General features: G+C 26.2%; 4 protein-coding genes across 5 annotated transcripts in view; 2 read left to right on the forward strand and 2 right to left on the reverse strand.

Annotated features, from left to right (window-relative positions):
* Positions 1–847: 847 nt before the first annotated feature.
* On the reverse strand, positions 848–2,691 carry LOC134830060 (ras-related protein Rab-14). Its single transcript, XM_063843421.1, has 4 exons — positions 2,477–2,691; positions 1,828–1,941; positions 1,406–1,769; positions 848–1,345 (listed from the first exon to the last, which is right to left on the reverse strand). The coding sequence occupies exons 2-4, from the start codon at positions 1,931–1,933 to the stop codon at positions 1,168–1,170; spliced, it is 648 nt and encodes a 215-aa protein (XP_063699491.1). The 5' UTR covers positions 1,934–1,941; positions 2,477–2,691; the 3' UTR covers positions 848–1,167.
* A 1,948-nt stretch (positions 2,692–4,639) lies between these two features.
* On the forward strand, positions 4,640–6,168 carry LOC134831071 (zinc finger protein 470-like). The gene is made up of 3 exons (XM_063844712.1): positions 4,640–4,849; positions 4,917–5,838; positions 5,890–6,168. The coding sequence occupies exons 1-3, from the start codon at positions 4,730–4,732 to the stop codon at positions 6,141–6,143; spliced, it is 1,296 nt and encodes a 431-aa protein (XP_063700782.1). The 5' UTR covers positions 4,640–4,729; the 3' UTR covers positions 6,144–6,168.
* A 2,120-nt stretch (positions 6,169–8,288) lies between these two features.
* LOC134830297 (ATP-binding cassette sub-family C member 4) lies at positions 8,289–19,543 on the forward strand. Its single transcript, XM_063843723.1, has 7 exons — positions 8,289–8,921; positions 12,371–13,861; positions 15,589–16,778; positions 17,654–17,884; positions 17,949–18,094; positions 18,500–18,659; positions 18,725–19,543. Exons 1-7 carry the CDS (start codon positions 8,737–8,739, stop codon positions 19,405–19,407), a joined length of 4,086 nt encoding a protein of 1,361 aa, XP_063699793.1. The 5' UTR covers positions 8,289–8,736; the 3' UTR covers positions 19,408–19,543.
* A 1,951-nt stretch (positions 19,544–21,494) lies between these two features.
* Positions 21,495–22,776, reverse strand: part of LOC134831702 (uncharacterized) — a 67,745-nt gene continuing 66,463 nt past the window's right edge. For both annotated transcript variants that reach the window (XM_063845503.1, XM_063845502.1), the window contains one exon: positions 21,495–21,918. In XM_063845503.1, the coding sequence (XP_063701573.1) occupies positions 21,775–21,918 (144 nt within the window). In that variant the 3' untranslated portion in view covers positions 21,495–21,774. The remainder of the gene's footprint in view (positions 21,919–22,776) is intronic.

Raw genomic sequence — 22,776 nt, forward strand, 5'->3', positions numbered from 1 at the left:
TTTAATTTTTTTTTCAACAAAATTTAATTTTTAAAAATAAAAGAAAAATAATTTAATAAAAAAATAAAAAAAAATTAAATTAAAAATTAAATAAAAAATTAAAAAAAAAATTAAAAATTATTAAAAAAAAATAAAAAAAAATTAAAAAAAATAAAAATAAAAAATTAAATTTATTTAAAAAAAAAAAAAATAATTTAAATAATTAAAACAAAAAATTTTTTTTTGGTGTGTCAAAAATTAAAAAAAAAAAATAATTTAATGAAAAAAAAGAAAAATAAATAAAAATCATAAAATAAAAAAAAAAATACTTAAAAATTAAAAACATCTATATACTTTAATTTTAAAAAAATCTTAAGCTAATCGTATTAATTAATTTATTTAAAAAAAATTTTGATCAAAAACTATAATTAAGAGTATTTAAAATTTAAATAAAAATTTAATTTCAATAATTCAATTAAAAATTTATATATTTTTTTAATTTTGAAAAAAAAAATAAATTTATTATCTTTTCTAAAATTTTTATAATTTAATTAAATTTTTAAATATTTTTTTTTTTTATTTAAAAAAAATTAAAATAAAGGCAGTAAACTTAATTTTTGTACCTTTAAAAAATTAATATTAAATTTAAAAATTAATATTAAATTAAATAATTTTTTTATAAAATTTTAATTTATTTTTTCATTAAATTTATAAGCAACAAAAAAACTTCCAAATAAAACTCCACAAATTTGTCATTTTCATTCACTTTATTTATTTTTTACCTTTTTTTACATAATTTTTATTTTATTATTTATATTTAATATATTTATTTTATCTCAATTTTTATCAACTTATCTTTCATTAATAGAGTTACACATTTTTTATTAGCTCCCCACAAAATTTAAGATTTTTTTATTTTTACAAAATTTTCAATCTCCAAATATCAGGTTAATACTGAAACGAAAGAAAAATTTAAAAAAAATCTTCTTTTATAGCTTGCCATGTTTTTATAAGAGTGATGCAGTTTCAAGTCAATAAATGCCAATCAAAATTTGTTATGGAAAAGGTTTTTTTAGTTAGGTCGTTAATGGTAATAATTCACTTTATACACGAATTCTATTTATATATTTTTTTTTTCAATTTTTGTCTTATTTCAATTTTTTTTCGTAAAACACGAAACGAGACGGATTAACAGGAGCAATTGTCTTTGTTCTGTTGGCTGTCGTCGCCGAGAGTTGTCCTGCCAGGTTGCATTGGTTTGTGTTGCACCCCAGATTCGGACGAGTTGAGGTCTAATCGACCCTCGAGAATGCTTTGGTAGATTTTTTTCGCCGTATCCAAAAATGCTTCCTCGACATTTTGTCCCCTAAAAAAAATTTTTTTATAAATTTTGGGTTTTTAAGAGGGAAAATTCGGAAAAACTTACGACATTGCACTGCACTCCATAAAAAGCAAGTCATTTTCGTCGGCAAAGCGTCGTGCCTCCTCGTACGTCACTTCGCGCGAACTCTCCAAATCCGCTTTGTTGCCAATCAAAAATATCACAGTGCTCGGATTCGTGAGATTTTTCGTGTCTGCCAGCCAGCTGCTCAAGTGATTGTATGTCGAGCGTCGCGTAATGTCGTACACGAGAATGCATCCCGCCGCACCGCGATAATAGCTTCGAGTAACGGCACGGAAACGTTCCTGCCCTGCCGTATCCCAAATTTGCAGTTTGATCTTTTGTTTGTCGACTTCGATGATGCGCGTGCCAAATTCGACGCCAATTGTGTGAGGACAACTTGCCATAACTTTTGAAAAAAATTGAGGTTAATTAAGTGAACTTCAGAGGAAAAAAATTAAACTTACACTTTTTCTCGGTAAATTGATGCAACAGACAACTCTTCCCGACACCCATGTCACCGATAATGATGTACTTGAAGATGTACGAGTAATTATACGGGCCCGATGCCATCTTCGCAACTGCAAAAATTTCAAATAAAAATCGTGATTAAAAAAATCTTGAAGAAAAATACCGATGGAATTAGCTCTTTGAATAAGTCGCATCTTGCATTCGACAAATCGACTCATTTTTAACTTTATAAAAAAGTTAAAAAAAAACAGAAACACAAAAAAAAACTACTACAGTCTGATAAGACCACAAGACAATTAAACTGTGTCGCTGCTATTTAATGCAAATTAAATGAAAATAAATTTCATAACGAGCGATTAGCTTTGTGGCATTTTGCTACGTGAAGTCAAAGTTAAAACACACCCTAAAAAAATTTTAACAGGAGGAGAAATTGGTAATTGCTGAGTATAAAAGAAGAAAAAAATTGAGTCTTATGACTCATCAAAAGGGGCAATTATCGTCATATCTCGACATTAAATCCAATTAATTGTTTAAATTTTTTTTTATCGTGAAAGGTTTTTTGCAAAAAACAAAAGTTCAGGAATGTAAACAAACAGCTTCTGTGGAAATCGGAGGAAAAACACAAAATATTTACGTATTACGTACCAGAATTTGGGGATATTTTCTAAATATTTGTTTTAAGCTATAGTTTGGTTGCTGATATTTTGATGTCTTGTACTTTTGTTGGGTTTTATTGATTTAAATGGTTTTGACGTCAAGGAATGCAAATATTGAAAATTTATTTCCACATAATCAAATAAAACTTAATTATTGATAAAGATTTCTATTTTTTTCCTCTCTCTTTTTTTCCCGTTTTGTGTTTTACTGCATTACGGAGAGAAAAATGGGGGTTTAATGGGTTTTTGAGAGTGTCTGTCTGTTTATACGAATTTTGTATATAACTTGAAGTTTTGATAATGAATTTTTTTATGAGATTCTTCATCAAGAAATTTCAAGATTTTTTTTAAATTTTTCTTCAGGTTTTTAAAATTTGCCTTTTTTTATCATTTTTAATCATTTAATAACTCAAAACTGCCAAAAAATTGAAACTGAAAAAAATTTTTTCTTTGACATAGTTTTGTTTTAAAAACTAAATCAAGAGCAAAAAAAAACTGTGTCAAAAACTGTGTCAAAGCAATTTTTGTCAAATCTTGCTCTTAAAGGATAAAAATAGGACAGAGGTCTCTAATTTATCATTTTTAATCATTTTCTAACTCAAAACTGCCAAAAAATTGAAACTGAAAAAAATTTTTTTCTTTGACACAGTTTTGTTTTGAAAACTAAATCAAGAGCAAAAAAAACTGTGTCAAAAACTGTGTCAAAGCAATTTTTGTCAAATCTTGCTCCAAATGGATAAAAATTTGTCAGAGGGCTCTAATTTATCATTTTTAATCATTTTTTAACTCAAAACTGCCAAAAAATTGAAACTGAAAAAATTTTTTTTCTTTGACACAGTTTTGTTTTGAAAACTAAATCAAGAGCAAAAAAAACTGTGTCAAAAACTGTGTCAAAGCAATTTTTGTCAAATCTTGCTCCAAATGGATAAAAATTCATCAGAGGGCTCTAATTTATCATTTTTAATCATTTTGTAACTCAAAACTGCCAAAAAATTGAAACTGAAAAATTTTTTTTCCTTTGACATAGTTTTGTTTTGAAAACTAAATCAAGAGCAAAAAAAACTGTGTCAAAAACTGTGTCAAAGCAATTTTTGTCAAATCTTGCTCCAAATGGATAAAAATTTGTCAGAAGGCTCTAATTTATCATTTTTAATCATTTTGTAACTCAAAACTGCCAAAAAATTGAAACTGAAAAAAATTTTTTTCTTTGACACAGTTTTGTTTTGAAAACTAAATCAAGAGCAAAAAAAACTGTGTCAAAAACTGTGTCAAAGCCATTTTTTGTCAAATCTTGCTCCAAATGGATAAAAATTTGTCAGAGGGCTCTAATTTATCATTTTTAATCATTTTGTAACTCAAAACTGCCAAAAAATTGAAACTGAAAAAAATTTTTTTCCTTTGACATAGTTTTGTTTTGAAAACTAAATCAAGAGCAAAAAAAACTTTGTCAAAAACTGTGTCAAAGCAATTTTTGTCAAATCTCTCTCCAAATGGATAAAAATTTGTCAGAAGGCTCTAATTTATCATTTTTAATCATTTTGTAACTCAAAACTGCCAAAAAATTGAAACTGAAAAAAATTTTTTTCTTTGACACAGTTTTGTTTTGAAAACTAAATCAAGAGCAAAAAAAACTGTGTCAAAAACTGTGTCAAAGCCATTTTTTGTCAAATCTTGCTCCAAATGGATAAAAATTTGTCAGAAGGCTCTAATTTATCATTTTTAATCATTTTGTAACTCAAAACTGCCAAAAAATTGAAACTGAAAAAATTTTTTTCCTTTGACATAGTTTTGTTTTGAAAACTAAATCAAGAGCAAAAAAAACTGTGTCAAAAACTGTGTCAAAGCAATTTTTGTCAAATCTCTCTCCAAATGGATAAAAATTTGTCAGAGGGCTATAATTTATCATTTTTAATCATTTTATAACTCAAAACTGGCAAAAACTTAAAAATATTTAATTTTTTATGTACAAATTAGTATTTTTAATAATTTTTTATACTTACAATTTTTAAAGCATCGCTACGTATAAAATCTTAAAATGCGCTCACATCCCATTTCCATGCGATGAGTCTTTATCTCCATTCCGATTGTCATTCTCTTTGTTTTGATGCATTTCATTCCGTTCTCTATTCCAATTCCGATTGACATTCATTTATAAACAATAACAAAAGCGATTCGTTCCTTTAAAAATTTGAAAAATTTCAATAAAATTGAATACAAATGCAATAAATCCACAAAATCTCCGATGGAAATCGCTAAACTGCAATGTCGTGCATGTTTGAGTGCTGAAACCGCCACGCGAAAACACAAATCTTTATCAGAAAATGGCTTAAGTGATATTTTCCGGGACTTGACGCAAATTCAGGTAGGTTCGGGTTTGTTTATCAACTCTCCTTTTATCTGTAAATAAATAAATAAATTTTGTTTTGTAGATTAGTGAAGTGTCAACATTTACCAAAGTGTGTTTGAAGTGTGTCAAACAGTTGAAGAGCTTTTCCGAGTTTCGTGAACAGTGTCTCGAATCAAATAAATATTTTGAAGATGTTCTTAATAATCCAACAAAGGTTTTAGTGAAAGATGAAAACCAAGATTTGGATGTTGAAGTGAAAGATGAGCCTGAAGTTCATTCCGAAAGTGATGATAAACTCAAAATTGAGCCTGAAGAAGATTCTGAATCCAATGAAGAAAGTGAAGATGAACCATCAAAAAAGTCTAAAAACATCACAAAACGAGGTCCATACAAGAAAAAATCCAAAAACAGCGAAGAAAAAGCAGTTCCCGCGCTTTTGTTTTGCAAAAATTGTCCCGATAAAATTTTCACCAACAAATACTATTTTCGGCAACATCTTAAAAGTCACAATGAAGGTCCTTACGAATGTCACTTCTGCGGTCGAAAATATCACAAAAAGAGCTTTTTGCATGGGCATATCGACCGGAATCACATTGAAAAGGATTTCGCTAAGAAGGGAGATTTTGCGTGTCATTTATGTGAACGTCGCTACTTGACCGACTTCCGTTTGAAACAACATTTGGGAATTCATAGACTGAAAGAGAAAGCTTGTCCCTTTTGTGGAAAGTTAACTCGACACTTGACATCTCACTTATTAAAACATGAACAACCCGCCGAGCGATTTCAGTGCGATAAATGTGAGAAAAATTACAAATCCGAGAAACATTTGCAACTTCACGCGATCGTTCATGAAAACAAACTTTTTCCATGTGCGCAGTGCGGAAAAGCCTTCAACACCCCCGAAAAAGTTCAAGCTCACATGCGAAATATGCACAACCCGAATAGACCAACTTTTGAATGCTCCGTTTGTCATAAACATTTTTACTATCGAAAGTACTTGACAGGTGAGAATTTAAATTTTTTAATGAATTTTAATTAATTTTTAATAATTACAGGTCACATGCGAATGCACACAGGCGAAAAACCCTATCAATGTTCATATTGCGACATGAGTTTCGCGGTGCGGAATAATTTGACGAAGCATTTGCATGTGCATATGAATACCAAACCCTACATGTGTAAATATTGCAATTATGGGACACGGAGGAAGCCACAATTTTTGGAGCATTTGCGACAGAATCATCTGGAGGAACAAAAGTTGGAAGAGGCTGCTACTGTTCCTCCCGTGATTGTTAGCAGTAAAGGGTAGTTTAGGAAATTTTGAAATAAAAAATACTTACGTTTAAGAATTTTGGGGATTTTGAGGAGATTTTAACAGAATTCAGTGTCATTTTTCACAGAAAGAGGAAAATTCAAGAGGTAAAGTTAAAAACTTCTTTGACGATGAGAAGTTTAAAAGTAACTAAGTTTTAACAAATTACGGAAATTCTTACAAGACTATAAGTAATTGTTACAAAATTATATTTCTTAAGTTTTTAATCCTTCATAGGGTGTCAATTTTGTATATTTGTGGTTTAAAAATTTCAAAATGGCTGAAAAAAAAATTTTGAATCAATAACGAATGAAAAAAGGCTCAAAGAAGGAAAATTATCAAGCGTACCTAAGTTAAAAGAAGATCAGCAATCTAAAATATCCAAAGATGGTTTAAGAAAATTTTCATTCAAATTAAGAATTTTTATAACGAACCAAATTCAAATTGACAACAAGTACCGAGGGGCAAAGAAACCATAATCTACACAAATTAGTGAAAATAACTTATTCAGCTTAAATTTCTCAGAAAACGTAGAAAAGTGAATTCAGATTCAATCCATGGGTAAGTATAAAAAATTTTAAAATACTTTGCAAAATTTCAAACTTAAACATTTTTTAAAACAATAAAGAACAGATTTTGCTTCTTCTTGTAGTTTAAGTAAGTATACCATAAGACATCTAACTTGAAGGCTTAAGAAGAAGATCTTGGATGGACGATGATACGATATTATGAATATCGCAGGAATTGTCGAACTACTTCAAAATGTCGAAATTGAAAGCTTACATGAACAAGACCTAAATTGGGATACCTTAGACAAAATCATCGAAGTTACCAAACATGATAAGATGAAATACATATATTGGAGTTTTGATAGATGAGATAAAAGGAAGAAATTTTATATCGTTGAAATTCAAAAGACATATCATTACATGGATTAATGTTTGAAGGCGATTCAACCAACTAAAGACAACTGAATATATTTCTCGAGCTCCAAACATCGAAATTTTGTGATTTCAACTAAGATACATAGATCAGTGAAAATAACTTATTCAGCTTAAATATCTCAGAACACATAGAAACGTGAAAATATCAGAAAAAAGTTTTTGACATAGAAATCTGGAATCGAACTAAGCTACATGAAATATCTTGGAGTTTTGATAGATGAGAAACTTTTCTTCAAAAACAAAATTTTTAAGTGAAAGGCTGAACTATATTTCGCCTGCTATGGTATAAAACTTTTAAAATGTACCCAACTTTAATTCAACAAGTAATGTTTAAACATACCAAAAAGATAAATTCAATGAAGGCTATGGAATTAAACAAGTATACTGAGAATCTTTTGATATTATGATAAGATGTTCATAACTGCTTACCTTCATATATCTTAAAACTCATGTTATCATTCAAGAGCTCTTAAAACTTTATCTACGAAGCCTCTGATAAGCATACTATTGACTTTCTTTGACTCCTAAAATTCTCAGAATTCTCCGAAAAACGTACACCTTACGCTACAAAAAATGTAAATCTCATATCAAATTTCAATGCATATGGCTTCAATTGAGTCAATTCACAAGACATTATGTTCTGTGTATATTTATTCAGTTAACTAACTACAAATGGTCTCGTGCCACGCAAGTCAATTAAAGTATTTGCTTTTGGAACGCGCTTCAATTTAAATTAATTTAAATAATTTCTCGAGTAAATTTTCTTCTGTTTACACAAATTTTAAATCTGTCATTTAAAAAGTCGTCGAACCCATTAACGTAACAAAAATTAAATCAATCAAAAGTTTTTTTTTGCCTCTCTTGGCCTTTTAATTCTCACATAAATAATGAAAAAAAAAGTTCCTCAGAATTACAAACAACAGGTGCGTTTATTGTATTTTTGTTACCTTTCCTGCCACAATTATTACTGTGAAAGGCAGCCGGTTTCGGGTCTTTAAATAATAAATAAATGCTTTCGAATGTATTTGTGAGAATAAAGTGAAATTCTCATCGTGCAGCAAGTTATAAACAGAGAGACAATCATATGGTCCCCCGTACAGATCGTTTGTCGATGCACAACTTTTTCGTTCTCGCAGTGCCTCAACTTCGTTCGTTGTCTCGCACTTTCAGTTTAGATTTAGCATTTTTGCGGTTCAGATCTTTATTTTAATTCTCCCGGCTTATTTTGTGTGTTTTTTTTTTGGTTCGTTTCGTTTCATCTCTACGTGCACGAAGAACGTGGCCCATAGTCGCTGCTATGTGGCACAATTTCTTCTGAAATTCATCGCGTTTAAACATATAGAACAGCATAAAAAAACACGAGAATGACGATTATTGAAGAAGACAGAAGTTGAAAAGTTGTCAAAAAGCACTTTCACGTGCAAAGAGAGTGCAAAGTAGAAAAATAAACAAAACAAGTGCGAAGTACTACTTGACAGATGAAAAATACAGAGCAATTAAAAAAAAGAAAGGAATTGTAAAACAATGATGTAATCACAGAAATATGCTCTGTGTACTTAAATGTGAAGCGAAAATGTTAATTAAAAAAATTTCTCAGTGATTTTTAAAAAGTTTTAAATTAATTTTTTTACAAAAACTCTTAAAAAATGGACAATTCGGTAAAGCCCACGAAAGAAAACCCCAAAAAGGGTTCAAATCCGCTCTCGAAACTCATCTTTGGATGGATATTTCCGTTATTTTTCCAAGGCACAAGGCGAGGTTTGAACACGGATAATCTCACAAAATGCTTGGATAAAGACGAATCTGAAATGCTGGGCAATAAATTAGAAGTGTAAGTGAACTGAAGTGAAATAAAAAATATGTGAAGCATGATTTATTTATGAGCTTCGCTATCAATCTGCGTCATGCCCGGGTGAAGTTTGTCGCAATTATCACTGATGAGTTATAGTTTTATGGGATTTTCGGTCGTAAAAGTGGTTTTTGACGACGGATTGTTTGGGAATTTCGAAGTATCAGAACTAAAAATAGAATTGAAAAAGTTTTTTTTTTAGTGAAACACGTGCTGGAGTCACGTTTTGTTAAGTAGTGTCAAAGTTTTGTTTATGGTTAAGAAGAAGATTAATTTTGACAGTTATAAAATTTTTGAAAATTTGACAGCTGTCAAAATTTTGACAAGTAATATTATGACAGCTGTCAAAATGTTAAATGAATTTTCAATTTTGGTCACGATTTTTTGCCTAATATTTGAATTTTAAGCAAAAATTGCTTCAAAATTTAAATTAAATTAAATTTTTGACAGCTGTCATAATTTTACTTGTCAAATTTTTCATTAAATTTTAGTTCATAATATGAAAATTACTTTAAAACTGTTCAAAATTTAAAAGTTTCTTTAAAAATTTTGACAGCTGTCAATTTTTTGAGCCGTCGAATTATTCAAAAAGTTGACAGCTGTCAAAATTTTTAAAGAAATTTCAAAATTTTAACTAATCAAAAGTCATTTTTTTATATTTTAAACTAAAATTAAGAGTTTGAGTTAAAAATTTTATGAAAAATTTGACAGCTGTCAAAATTTTTGTTTTTTTTTTTTAATTTTAAATGTTAAATTTTAGTTAAAATTTCATATATCTCAAAAATTTTAATTTTTTTTAATTCTAAAAAAAATCTTTAAATTTTTTATTATTTGAAAATTAATAAAAAAATTGACAGCTGTCAACTTTTGGAACTGTCAAAATATTTTTAAAAAAATCGTTTTAAAATTCTTTAAACACAAATTTAAAAATGTTTAAAGCACGTGATTGATTTTTTAAAAAAACAAAAATTAATTTTTAAAAAAATTGACAGTTAAGAAATTTGACAGATGTCAAAATTTTCAATTAAATATAAATTTAAAGGTTATTTTTGGACATTTTTAATTAAAATTTCGCATTTTCAACTCTCAAAAAGTTTCAAAATGCGAAATTTTATTTAAAAAAAATGTAAAAAAAAAATCTTTAAATTTCTTAAAATTGAAAATAAATCAAAATAATTTGACATCTGTCACTTTTTTAATAAATCAAAATTAATTTTCTGTCATTTTCCGCTGAGAAGTTATGATAATTGTGACATAATTCCCAATCACAAAAAGCAAAATAAACAATTTCTAATTGATACGCGTCGCTAAACACATCGAAAAATATTTGCTTTCGTGACGATTGATAGGCAAGTAGCGAATACACTTGACCCAGAATTGAACTCTCTTGATATGTGAAAACGCACACAGTCTCAAAATCTCACAAACGATGAAATAGGTTACTCTAAAACAAATAAATCACTTTTTGCTACGATTTCGATTAGAATCGAGACACAAATGCAATTTGTGCACATTTCTTATCAGAAACAGATAAGGAACCCGTCGTGTCTCGAGACATAGTACGTCGCTCGTACGGGTTGAATGAATTACTAATCATTTCGCTCAAATTGCGTAGTATTGAAGAGTTCAACCTTGCAGCGTGACGTGAAGCGCATGAGAATCGCAGATAAGATAAGAAAAGAGACGTTATTTGAATATTTATCAACAACGCACGAAGATAACGACGAAGAAAGGCTATTTGATACATTTTTTGTGTTGGTTAGGCGGTGAAATGGAGCGTTATGAGAAAAATAAATCTCCCGACGTGAAAAATGATCTTTCTAATTTAACAAAAAATTCCAAATGAGATATTATGGAAATTTGAGATGTTTTATGGATTTTCGGAGCTTATCACCGGAATTCGTTTTTTTTCTGTTTATTTATTTATTTTTGGTTAATTTTTGTCTGCGTTAGAATTTTTTTTTCATTATCAATTGAATTTGTTGCTGAGTAACAACAGAAAAAAAAATTATAAAAAAAGTGATGATTGTTTAATTGTTTTTGATTGTTTATTTTTTTCAATTTTTTAAATAAAAAAGTGAATTGTAGCATTTTTGTCACTTTTTATTTATTTATTTTTTTTTTGTAAAATTTTTGATTTTTATTTTGAGAAGAGATTTTAATTTGAATAAATTTTAAATTATTGCATTATAAAATTTATTAAAATTTAAATTAAATTTATTAAATAATTTTTTTGTCATTTTCGTCGATTTTTTTTGAAAAAAAAAAAATTTTTTTTTTGAAAGAAACTTTAAAAAATAAAATTAAAAAATTAAAATAAATTAAAAAATAAAAAAACGGAAAAATTAAAAAATAATTTATACTCTAAAATTCAAAATTTATCATTTTTTTAAAATTAAAACTCTAAATTCTTAATTTTTATTAAAATTAAATTTTAATTTTATTAATTTTTTTTTCGAGCTTTATAAAATCTTGAAATTATATTTTATTTAATTTAAAAATATAAAAATTTTGATTTTTTTTCAATTTAATAAAATTATTAATTTTTATTAAAATTAATTTATCAATTAATTAACAATAAATTAATTAAATATTATAATTTCAATTAAATAAATTAATAAAAAATCTAATAATTTTAATTAAATTTAATTAAAATAATTTTTATTTTTTTAAAAAATTTTTTAATTTTTCAAAAAAATTAATTTTTTCAAAAAATTAAATTAATTATTTAAATAAATAATAATAAAAAAAATTAAATTTTAACTAATTTTTTTTATTTTAAAAAAAAAAATTCGAAAAAAATTTTTAAAAAAAAAAAAAATAAAATAAAAAAAGTAAAAATAAAACAGAAAAAAATTTTTAAAATAAAAAAATTCAAAGAATAGATAATTAGATGAAAATTTTATTATAAAAAAAATTAAATTTTAATTAAAATATCCAAAATATTTTTTTTTTATTTTTTTAATTTTAATTTTTTTATAAGGTCAAAATTTCATAAAAATTGAAAAAAAAAATTTAAATATTTTATATAAAATTTAATTTTTTTATAATAAAATTTTCATCTATTTAATTTAATTTTTAATTAAAAAAATTCGTTTTTATTTTCTCTTTTTTTAATATTTTTTTTTTAATGGAAAACGGCTCGAATTTTTAAATAATAATAATTATTTTAAATTAAATTAAGGTCAAAAAATAACTTAACATGCAACTTTTCAATAGAAAAAAATTTTATGCTTTTAATAACTTCAATGAACAACTGACAGCTCGTCAAACTGATAACGAAAAATGATTTCCGATTGCTCATTTAACCTTTTAAGTGTTAAGAACATAATTATTACGAATAATCTGTCATTTTTTCTTCTTTTTCCTCATTCCTTCATTTCTTCGCATGATAACAAATCATATTTTTTTTTATTTTTTTTTATTTTCAGTGCATGGGACAAAGAACAAGAAAAAGCACGCAACAAAAACCGCGAACCTCAGCTCCGAAATGCACTTTTCCAGGTTTTCTTCAAATACTGCCTTTTCGATGGATTTCTCATCTTTTCCTTCTGCCTTATAAAAAGTTTCCAACCGCTCGTATTGGCACAACTTTTATTACAATTCCAAAAAACGAATTCATCGATGCCTGAATCGACTCACAACGCTCGCTTGACTCCCATTCACGACGACGAATCAATGTCAATTTTCGTTGAGGAAGATTCTTACCCGAAAATTCACAGTTTGGAGGAACTTTCGGTGCTTGAGAAAATTTTCGCATGGGTCGTTTTCGCCTGGAACGATGTTTATTGGTTGACGTCGCTTGTCGTTTTGATGACTCTTGTGCCTTGTTTCCTTGCGCATCACGCGAATTTGTCACAACGGATGTTAGGCGCCCGTATGAGAATTGCTTGTTGCAGCGCCATCTACCGGAAAACGCTGCGAATGTCGAAAAAGTCCGCCGGACAGACGCCAATCGGGTATTTGGTGAATCTCTTGTCGAACGATGTGTCGCGATTCGACGATTGTTTGGTTTTTATTCATTACGTGTGGATTTTGCCCTTTCAAAGTTGCATAATTTGCTATCTTCTGTGGCGGGAAGTGCGATGGGCAGCTCTCGTTGGTGTCGTTGGCTTGCTTTTGAAGACAATTCCGGTTCAAACGGGACTTTCGCGACTGTCGTCGGTGCTGCGGATGAAAGTTGCGAAACGCACGGACAATCGCGTCGGCATCATGAACGAAATTATCCAAGGAATCCAAGTCATCAAGATGTATGCGTGGGAAACGGCCTTCGAGAAAGTTGTCGCCGTCGCTCGTAAAAAGGAAATTACTCAAATAAAATTTGCCAGTTACATTCGTGGCATCTACTTGAGCACGATGATTTTCACGGAACGCAGTACGTTGCTCATTGCCATCGCGACATGCGTCTTTATGGGCGAAATTCCCCTCACGGCAGACATTGTCTTCTCCATGGCGCAATATTTCAACATTTTACAGCTAACTGCGGCGATTTTTTATCCCATGGCGGTTAGTTTGGGTGCCGAAGCGCTCGTTTCGGTCAAACGGGTGCAAGAATATCTCATGGTAGAGGAGCAAGATACGGTCGTTGTTGGTTTGCATAAAACAGAAAGAACTCCAGAAACGCCGAAAGACGAGCCCGAAGTCAAGATCAAGAACGTGACGGCAATGTGGGATCCGAATTCCGACAAAAAAACGTTGAGCGAACTGAATATCGAGATAAAGTCGAATAAATTGTGTGCGATTATTGGGTCGGTTGGCGCAGGAAAATCTTCGTTACTGCAATTGTTGCTGGGTGAACTTCCAATTTATGCGGGAGATGTTTATATTCCGGATTCTATTTCGTATGCGAGTCAGGAGCCGTGGTTGTTTACGGGAACTGTCAGGCAAAATATTCTCTTTGGATTGCCCTACAATAGAAAGAGGTAAGAATTAATAATTTTTTTTTCAATTTTTTTTAAAATTTTTTTCATAAATTGTTAATAAATATTATGATCAAAAAAAAAATAAAATAAAATAAATAAACAAAATATAATAAAATAAAAAATTTGGTACAAAAAACGTAAAAAAATAAATAAAAAATTAATAAATTCAATAAATAATTTTATTTTAAAATATTTTTTATTTTTTAATTAAAAATTACTTATCAAAAAATATATTTAAAAAAAAAAATAAATAAATAAATAGAAAAAATTATTCAAAAATAATAAAATAAATATCTAAGTATTTAAATTTAAAGAATATTATTTAAAAAAATATTTTAAAAAATTTAAGAAATTGCACAAATTTTTATCAAAATATTAAAAAAAAATAATTCATACGATTTAAAAAAAATAAATAAATTTGCTTTTTCTTTAGACAAAGTTATTGAAATTTTTAAATATTCATTTTTTTATAATTTAAAGTCGAATATTTAAATTTAAGAAAATTTTCATTTTTTGTACCAAATTTTTAATAATTAAATAATATTAATTTATTTTATAATTCAATAATTTTTTTTTTTAATTTTTTTTTTGAATTTTTTCAAATTTATTTTAATTTATACTCATAATTTTAAAAAATTTAAGAAAATAATTTTTTTTAAACTTTTTAACAATTATATAATTTAAAAAATTGTTTTTTTTTTAAATAACCAGAATTTTACAAATATTTTTTTTAATTCATATTCTAATTCTAATTTATTCTAATTTAACTAAATTATTCAAAAAATAATAAAAATTTTTAAAATATCTTAAGAAATAATTTTTTTCTCTTTTTTGAATGATTTTTCAAATAAAAGTTTATAAAACTTTATTTAATTTTTTTTTTTCTGAAAAATTTAAATTTTTAATAATTTTTTGAATCAAAAAAAAAATTTTTGTTCTTGTCTATGATATTTTATATAAATAAAAAAAATCTAAAAATTAGAAAAAAAATATTTTTTAATTCTAAAAAATTAAAATTAACTTTATTTAAATTTTTTGTTTTGTTTTAATTAATTTTTTTTTTCATTTTAACTTAATATTTTTTTTTTATAGTTTTTGTTTATTTTTTTTTATTAATTAAAAATTTGCATAATTTTTTTTCAAATTAAATTTTTTTATTCAAATTTTTAATTTTAATTTAAAAAAAAATATTTTTTTTCTTACCGAAATTTTTTACCTATAAAAGTTTTATTTTTTTCTTGATTATTTTTGCTAAAATTTATTTTCATATTTTAAAAATTTTTATCAATTTTTTTTTATTATTTTTTTTAAAACAGTTTTTTTAAAAAATTTAATTTTTGGTGAACAAAAATTTTAAAATTAAATTGAAATTTTTTTTTTTCGCTACATTTTTTAAAAATTTTTTAAATTAATTTTAAATTTTTATTAAAAAAATTTCGCCAAAGCAAAAATTTCTTCTTTTTTTTCCCGCATCACGAATTTTTTTTCATTTCTATTAAAAAATCGGTAAAAATTTTTTGGTAATGGAATTTTTTTAAAAAATTTTTAAAAATTTTTTTATTTTCAAAATTTTTAATTTTTTTTTAATTTTCATATTTTTTTTAATTTTTTCTGTTTGAAAAATAAAAAAAAAAATTCATCATCCTAAAAAAATTTTCTTACCTAAAATTTCTTAAAAATATTATTTTCTTTGAAAAATCTTTAATATTTTTTTTTCTTTTTTTTAGATACCGCGACGTCGTAACTCACTGCGCCCTCCTCACCGACTTCGAACAACTCCCAAATGGCGATCAAACCATCATCGGAGACCGTGGCGCTGCCTTAAGTGGCGGACAAAAAGCTCGTGTCAACCTCGCGCGTGCTTGTTACAAAGAAGCTCAAGTCTACCTACTCGACGATCCTCTCAGCGCCGTCGACAGTCACGTTGGCAAACATCTTTTCGAACAAGTAGCTGGTCCCAACTCCTACCTGGCGTCTCAAAAAGCGACGAGAATTTTGGTAACGCATCAAGTTCACTTTTTAAAGGAAGCAGATTGGATCGTCGTCCTCGACGAAGGAAAAATTTTGATGCAAGGAACATTTTCGGATCTCGCCAAGAGCAATTTGGATCTCGGGAAGTTAGTTTCTCCCGCGGAGCCTGACGAGGAAATTCCCGTAGTTGACGAGAGCGAAGACGAAGAAGACGACATTCCGTACATTGATGGCGTTTCGCGGAACGGATATCTCGCATTAGGCAGCAACGTGTCACTTTCCCGCTCGAAATCGATGTCGAAAAGTATGAGTTTTGGGAATTTGGGAAGCGGCGTCGCTGCCGAGCAACAAGCTGAAGGCGGGATTTCTTTCTACGTTTGGAGCTCGTATTTTCGTGCCGGAGCGAATATTTGCGTTTTACTGCTTTTGCTGCTCGTTTTGATCGGATCTCAAGCAGTTACGAGTGGTTCGGATTATTTCGTCAATATTTGGACTCAGCAGGAATATTTGCGACATTTGAACCAAACGACGATTTTTTCGACTTACGAATGTTTGTACATCTATACGGGACTCATTTGTGGCGTAATTTTCATGACTTGCCTCCGAGGATGGCTTTTCTTCAATATTTGCATGGCAGCTTCGCGAACATTGCATAATCGGATGTTTGCTTGTTTGTTGAGGGCTCCGATGCAGTTTTTCGACACAAATCCAGGAGGAAGAATTTTGAATAGATTTAGTAAGGATATGGGAGCGATTGATGAATTGTTGCCGCGAGCGATGATGGATGCCTTGCAAATTGGACTTGTGATGATTGGGATTTTGGTGCTGATTTCTATCGTGAATCCGCTGTTGTTGGTCCCGCTGGCAGTGACAATTGTTCTTTTCTGCCTCGTTTTGAAGTTGTATTTAAGACCGGCGCAGGATTTGAAACGATTGGAGGGAATTTGTGAGTATTTTTTTTTATTTATTTTTTGAATAAATTTCGTTAATTTAATTATAATTTGATTACTACAAAAATTAATTAAAATTATTAAAAAATTAATTATTTTTTTAATTAATAAAAATTATTTTAAATTTAATTTAATTTTAAATTAATTGAACTAATAATTAATTTTTTTAATTCATTAAAAATTAAAATTGAAAAACTAAATGAAATTAATTTAATTTTATTTCCTTTAAATTTATTAAAAAATTAAAAATTCTTGTAAGAGATACAAAATTAAAAAAAAAAAAATTAAAAGAAATTTAAAAATCAGTTTAATAAATTTAAAATTTAATTTTATAATACTTTTTCAAAATCAAATTAATTAAAAATAGTAATTTAAAAAAATTTAAAATAAATAAAAATTTAATATAAAAAAATTATAATAAAATTTAATAAATTTAATTTTTTTATTTTTAAAATTTTCTAAAAAATTTCAAATTAAATTCATTTGAATTGAAAAAAAAATAAGATTTAAAAATATAAAAAAATCAAGTTAAAATTTAAAAATATTTTATTCGTTTTTTATTAGAAAAAATTTTTAATTTTAATTTATTTAATTAATTAAAATTTATTTCATTTTTTTATTGAATTATTTATTAATTTTAAATTATTATTGTTTAATTTAATTAAAAATAATAATTTTTAAAAAATTTAATAATTAATTTTTCTTAATAAAAAAAATAAAATTTAATTAAATTAATTTTTACAAAAATTTTAATTTAATTTTAAAAATTTATTTTTTTCTAAATGCCACTAAAAATTATTTTTTTTAAAAATTATTTCAATTTTTAATTTAAAATATTTTTTAATTAATTTTTTACCTTATAAATCCACAGGCAGAAGTCCCGTTTTCTCTCATCTCGCTGCAACTCTCAACGGAATCTCCACAATTCGAGCAAATCAGGCACAAAATAAGGTTTCAACTGAATTCGACGCCCTCCAAGATGTCCATTCTGCAATTTGGCAATTGACAATCAGCTCAAATACGGCTCTTGGATTGTGGTTGGATTGCGTTAGCACGACATTTGTAGCTTGTGTCGCCTTTTCATTCATCGTACTTCACCAAAGTAAGACAAAAAATTTGAAATTTTTGAGATTTTTTACTTAATTTGTATAAAAATTTTATTTTAGCAACATTTTCGGGCAACGTTGGCTTAGCAATCAGCCAAGCATTGATACTTACGGGCATGGTTCAGTACGGAATTCGTCAAACTACGGAGTCGATTCAACAAATGACCTGTGTGGAAAGAGTTTTGCAATATAGTAACATAGAAAGTGTGAGTTTTTAAGAAATTTTATTTTTTTTTTTTGAAAAAATTTAAATTTTTGATTAAAAATTCAATATTTTAATGAAAAATTTAAAAATGTTGATAAAAAATTTGAAAATATTTAAAAAATTTTTTTGATAAAATAATTAAAATTTTATAAAAAATTGAAAAAAAAAAATATTAAAAAAAAAATTTAAAATTTTAGAAAAAAAATTTAAAATTTTTGAAAAAATATTAAAATTTTTGAAAAAATTGAAATTTTTGAAAAAAAAAAATTGAAATTTAAAAAAAAATTAATTTAAATTAAAAAAAATTGAATAAAAAAAATAAAAAAAAAATAAATTTATTAAAAAAATTGAAAATTTTGATAAAAAATTAATAATACCTAATTTCAATTAAAAATTGTCTTTTTAGGAGGTAAATCCGAAGAAAGTTGCTCCTAAAGATTGGCCATGGAAAGCTGAGATACAATTCAAGGACATGTCGTTGTCTTATGGCAAGTCAAGTCCCGTTCTGAAGAACTTGAATCTCAAAATTGAGTCTGCTTGGAAAGTTGGGATCGTTGGAAGAACAGGTAAAAATATTTTTTAAGCAATTTTTCCTCCAAAAAATCATCAAAAAAATAATTTTTCATTTTAGGAGCGGGCAAAAGTTCATTAATTGGTGCTTTATTCCGTCTCGCGAACATCGAAGGCAAAATTTTGATCGACGGCATCGACACTGGCGTAATTTCTCTCGACTCGTTACGCGAAAAAATCTCCATAATCCCGCAAGATCCCGTTTTGTTCTCCGCCACAATTCGTTACAACTTGGATCCCTTCAACAAATACGAGGATGACGCCCTTTGGCAAGCCTTGGAAGCTGTCGAACTAAAATCCTCGATTCACGGACTGCATTTTATGGTTTCCGAGGGCGGTTCGAATTTCAGTGTGGGACAACGACAACTTCTCTGTTTGGCTCGTGCCATTTTGCGAGGCAATAAAATTCTCGTGCTCGATGAAGCGACAGCGAATGTCGATCCGCAAACCGATGCCTTGATCCAGACGACAATTCGTGACAAATTCCGGAGTTGCACAGTTTTGACAGTCGCGCATCGACTTCACACCGTCATGGACAGCGATCGAATTCTCGTGATGGAAAATGGTTACGCGAAGGAATTTGATGTGCCGCATTTGTTGTTGCAACAGGAAGGAAGCATTTTGTTGGATATGGTAGAAGCGACGGGACCCCAAGAGAGCGGCTCGTTGAAACAAATCGCCGAAGATTCTTACGTGAAGATGCAATTACTCGATCAGCAGAGTAACTTGTTCAAATTCGAATAATTAATTTTTAAGTTAATCGTTGTAATTTTTTTTTGTTTAAGAAGAAGAAGAAGAATGTTTGATGATTGTTTGTTTGTGAAAAAAAATAATATTTTGTTAAGAAAATATTTGAATAAAAACGAATTTTGGAATTATTTTGCATGAAAAATACGTAAAAATTTGTTTTTTTATTGAAATCCATTTTACTTAACGAAATTGCATCAAAAATATTTATTTAAATTATTTAAAAAATTAAATTAATTAAATTAAATTATTAATTAAACATTAATTAAATTATTTAATTTTAAATTATTAAAAATTTAAAAATGTCGCGAAAAAAAATTAATTATTTTTCTTAATTAAAAATTAATTAAATTTTATTTTATTTCCCTTAAATTTGCTTAATTAATTTTAACTATTTTTAATCAAACCCTATTTAAATTTTATTAAATTAAAAAATAAATAAATTCCTCATTAGAAATTATTCATTCAATAACAAATGAAAAAAAATAATTAAAAAATTATTTTAAAAATTATTTTTTTTTTCTTGATAAAAATTAAAAATATACTGAATTAATTTTAATTTCATTTTTAATTTTCTTTAATTTTTTAATTAATTAAAACTTATTTTATATCTCGAATATACTTAACGGAAAATTACGTAATTTTAAAAAAAAAATGCTTTCTAAATGCTTTCATTAAGTTCAGATACTCGCCACGAGAGGGCCAAATTGGCTTGAAAGCAAATAACGTCATCACTTTCATTCGTCTCATTTTTTTTTGAAACTTGAAATAATTTAATTCGTTAAACATAAAATTTTAATTATTTTTAAAGTTTTTTATGTGATTTATATTGTTCAAAAATTCACTTAAAAAATATTTAATTTTAAAATTTTATTGAATTAATATTTTTATTCAATTATTTAAATATTTTATTTTTAAAATTTTAAACTAAATATTTTTTTTGATTAAATTTATTTTTTTTTTAATTTTAAATTTATTTTTTTATTAAATTTATTAATTTTTTTTGAGTGAAATTGAAGTAAAATAATAAAATAAAAAATTGAATAAATTTTAATAATTTTTAAAAATTAATTTATTAATCATTTATTTAATAAATAAAGTTTTAAAAATTTTTTTATCTCTTGAAATTTTGTAAAAAAAATAATTTGATTAATTGAATAACTTTTATTTTTTTAAATTAATTAATTAATTATTTTTAAATATTTTTTTATTAATTAAATTACTTAATTTTCATTTAATTTATAATATGATTATTTTTTAATTAACATACACACATTTAAAATTTATTTTTAATTAACAACACTTACCTTGAATGTCCTCAAAAAAATTTTTTTTTAAATAAAACACAATTTTTTTGTATAATTTTCATAATTTTTTTTAATAATCATAATAATTAATAGAATAATAATAATTATATTTTTTGTAATAAATTAATAATCCTTTTTTTACTTCTTCTTGCCATTCTGAACGACAAAACACTTAAATTCTAATTGATGATAATAATTAATTAATTATTAAAAAAAAATTAATAATCGAGTTAATATATTTTTTTAATTAAATAATTAATTTTAATGGATGACAAAATTACACGAGATTTTTATACAAAAAAATTTATTTAAATTAAATTTATTTTTTATACAAACAAAAATATTTTTAAGCTCGCGTTGAAACAAAAAAATTAATTCAAAATTGGTTGTTGGTATATAGTTGTATCCCTACGTAAGTAAATTTAATATTTATTATTTTTTTTTTTTTCAGTATAACATAATTTACATTTTCGTATTTTTTTTACATTTAATTACTATTTTTAATGAATTACTGATAATTTTAATGAAAAAATCATCTAAATTCTAAATATTCGTTTCTATTCTATTTTTTGTTAGGTAAGGATTTGATTAAATATTTTTTATTGGTAAATTCTTCAAAAAAGTTTTTTTTTCTTTAATGACTACGCTATTCGTTCTTCTAGATTTTTTCTTGTTTTTTCATTAAATACGTATAGTATAAATAATACGGATTAAGACACTATCGTTTATTTATTGAATTTTCATTTTTTTTACGTTTTTATCATTGATTTTCTCCTTTGTACTATTTTCTAGATTCTATTTTATTTTTTGGCCAATTTTGGAAAAAAAAGCTAGAAACTGAAACCGTCCTTCGATTTTTCTTCAAATGAGTTTTTTTTCGTATTGCTGCTTTTTTAATTGGATTCTTTTGAATTGTGAGCACAAAAAGTCTTCTGAGGTGCGTTTTTTTATAAACCTGAATTATTGCTGATTTCGGCAGTGAATTGAATTGAATTTCAGTTTTGTCTTATTGGTAAGTATCACAACAGCTTTAAGTTCTCCGTGAGGTGCTATGAGGTTAACTAGCGCCGAGAGTACGTTTGAGAGGGACAGGCGGAGTTGCCCGTGGAAGAGATCTAACAGTCGCGATGGGGCGAGAATTCTTGTCGAAGCATTTTGTGGGGATTTTCGTTGGACTGCTGTCGGGGTGTTGCGGTTTGTCCTGTAAAAAAGAGAAAAATTTGTGAAATTTGTACTAAAAATTAATTTTTTAAAACTCAAATGTCAAAAATTGTACTAAAATTTAATTTTTTAGAACACAAATGTCAAAATTTGTACTAAAAATTAATTTTTTAGAACTAAATTGTCAAAATTTGTACTAAAAATTAATTTTTTAGAACTAATTTGTCAAAATTTGTACTAAAAATTAATTTTTTGGAACTCAAATGTTAAAATTTGTACTAAAAATTAATTTTTTAGAACTCAAATGTCAAAATTTGTACTAAAAATTAATTTTTTAGAACTTAAAAGTCAAAATTTGTACTAAAAATTAATTTTTTAGAACTTAAAAGTCAAAATTTGTACTAAAAATTAATTTTTTAGAACTCAAATGTCAAAATTTGTACTAAAAATTAATTTTTTAGAACTGAACTGTCAAAATTTGTACTAAAAATTAATTTTTTAAAACTAAACTGTCAAAATTTGTACTAAAAAATAAATTTTTAGAACTAAATTGTCAAAATTTGTACTAAAAATTAATTTTTTAGAACTCAACTGTCAAAATTTGTACTAAAAATTAATTTTTTAAAACTAAACTGTCAAAATTTGTACTAAAAATTAATTTTTTAGAACTAAATTGTCAAAATTTGTACTAAAAATTAATTTTTTAGAACTCAACTGTCAAAATTTGTACTAAAAATTAATTTTTTAGAACTTAACTGTCAAAATTTGTACTAAAAATTATTTTTTTAGAACTTAACTGTCAAAATTTGTACTAAAAATTATTTTTTAGAACTTAGTCAAAAATTTGTAAAAAATTTGTATTAATTTTTTAGAACTAAATTGTCAAAATTTGTACTAA

The sequence above is a fragment of the Culicoides brevitarsis genome, chromosome 2 (assembly GCF_036172545.1).
Source record: "Culicoides brevitarsis isolate CSIRO-B50_1 chromosome 2, AGI_CSIRO_Cbre_v1, whole genome shotgun sequence".
NCBI lineage: Eukaryota > Metazoa > Arthropoda > Insecta > Diptera > Ceratopogonidae > Culicoides > Culicoides brevitarsis.

Bases quoted from the DNA above. Each gene is read 5' to 3' on its own strand.
- LOC134830060 (XM_063843421.1), bottom strand. From the start codon at position 1,933: ATGGCATCGGGCCCGTATAATTACTCGTACATCTTCAAGTACATCATT. The intron at 1,770-1,827 runs GTAAGTTTAATT...TTTTTTCAAAAG, and splicing joins TCAATTTACCGAGAAAAAGT to TTATGGCAAGTTGTCCTCAC. The intron at 1,346-1,405 runs GTAAGTTTTTCC...AATTTTTTTTAG, and splicing joins ATGGAGTGCAGTGCAATGTC to GGGACAAAATGTCGAGGAAG.
- LOC134831071 (XM_063844712.1), top strand. From the start codon at position 4,730: ATGGAAATCGCTAAACTGCAATGTCGTGCATGTTTGAGTGCTGAAACC. The intron at 4,850-4,916 runs GTAGGTTCGGGT...TTTGTTTTGTAG, and splicing joins GGGACTTGACGCAAATTCAG to ATTAGTGAAGTGTCAACATT. The intron at 5,839-5,889 runs GTGAGAATTTAA...TAATAATTACAG, and splicing joins CTATCGAAAGTACTTGACAG to GTCACATGCGAATGCACACA.
- LOC134830297 (XM_063843723.1), top strand. From the start codon at position 8,737: ATGGACAATTCGGTAAAGCCCACGAAAGAAAACCCCAAAAAGGGTTCA. The intron at 17,885-17,948 runs GTAAGACAAAAA...ATTTTATTTTAG, and splicing joins ATTCATCGTACTTCACCAAA to CAACATTTTCGGGCAACGTT. The intron at 18,095-18,499 runs GTGAGTTTTTAA...TTGTCTTTTTAG, and splicing joins AATATAGTAACATAGAAAGT to GAGGTAAATCCGAAGAAAGT.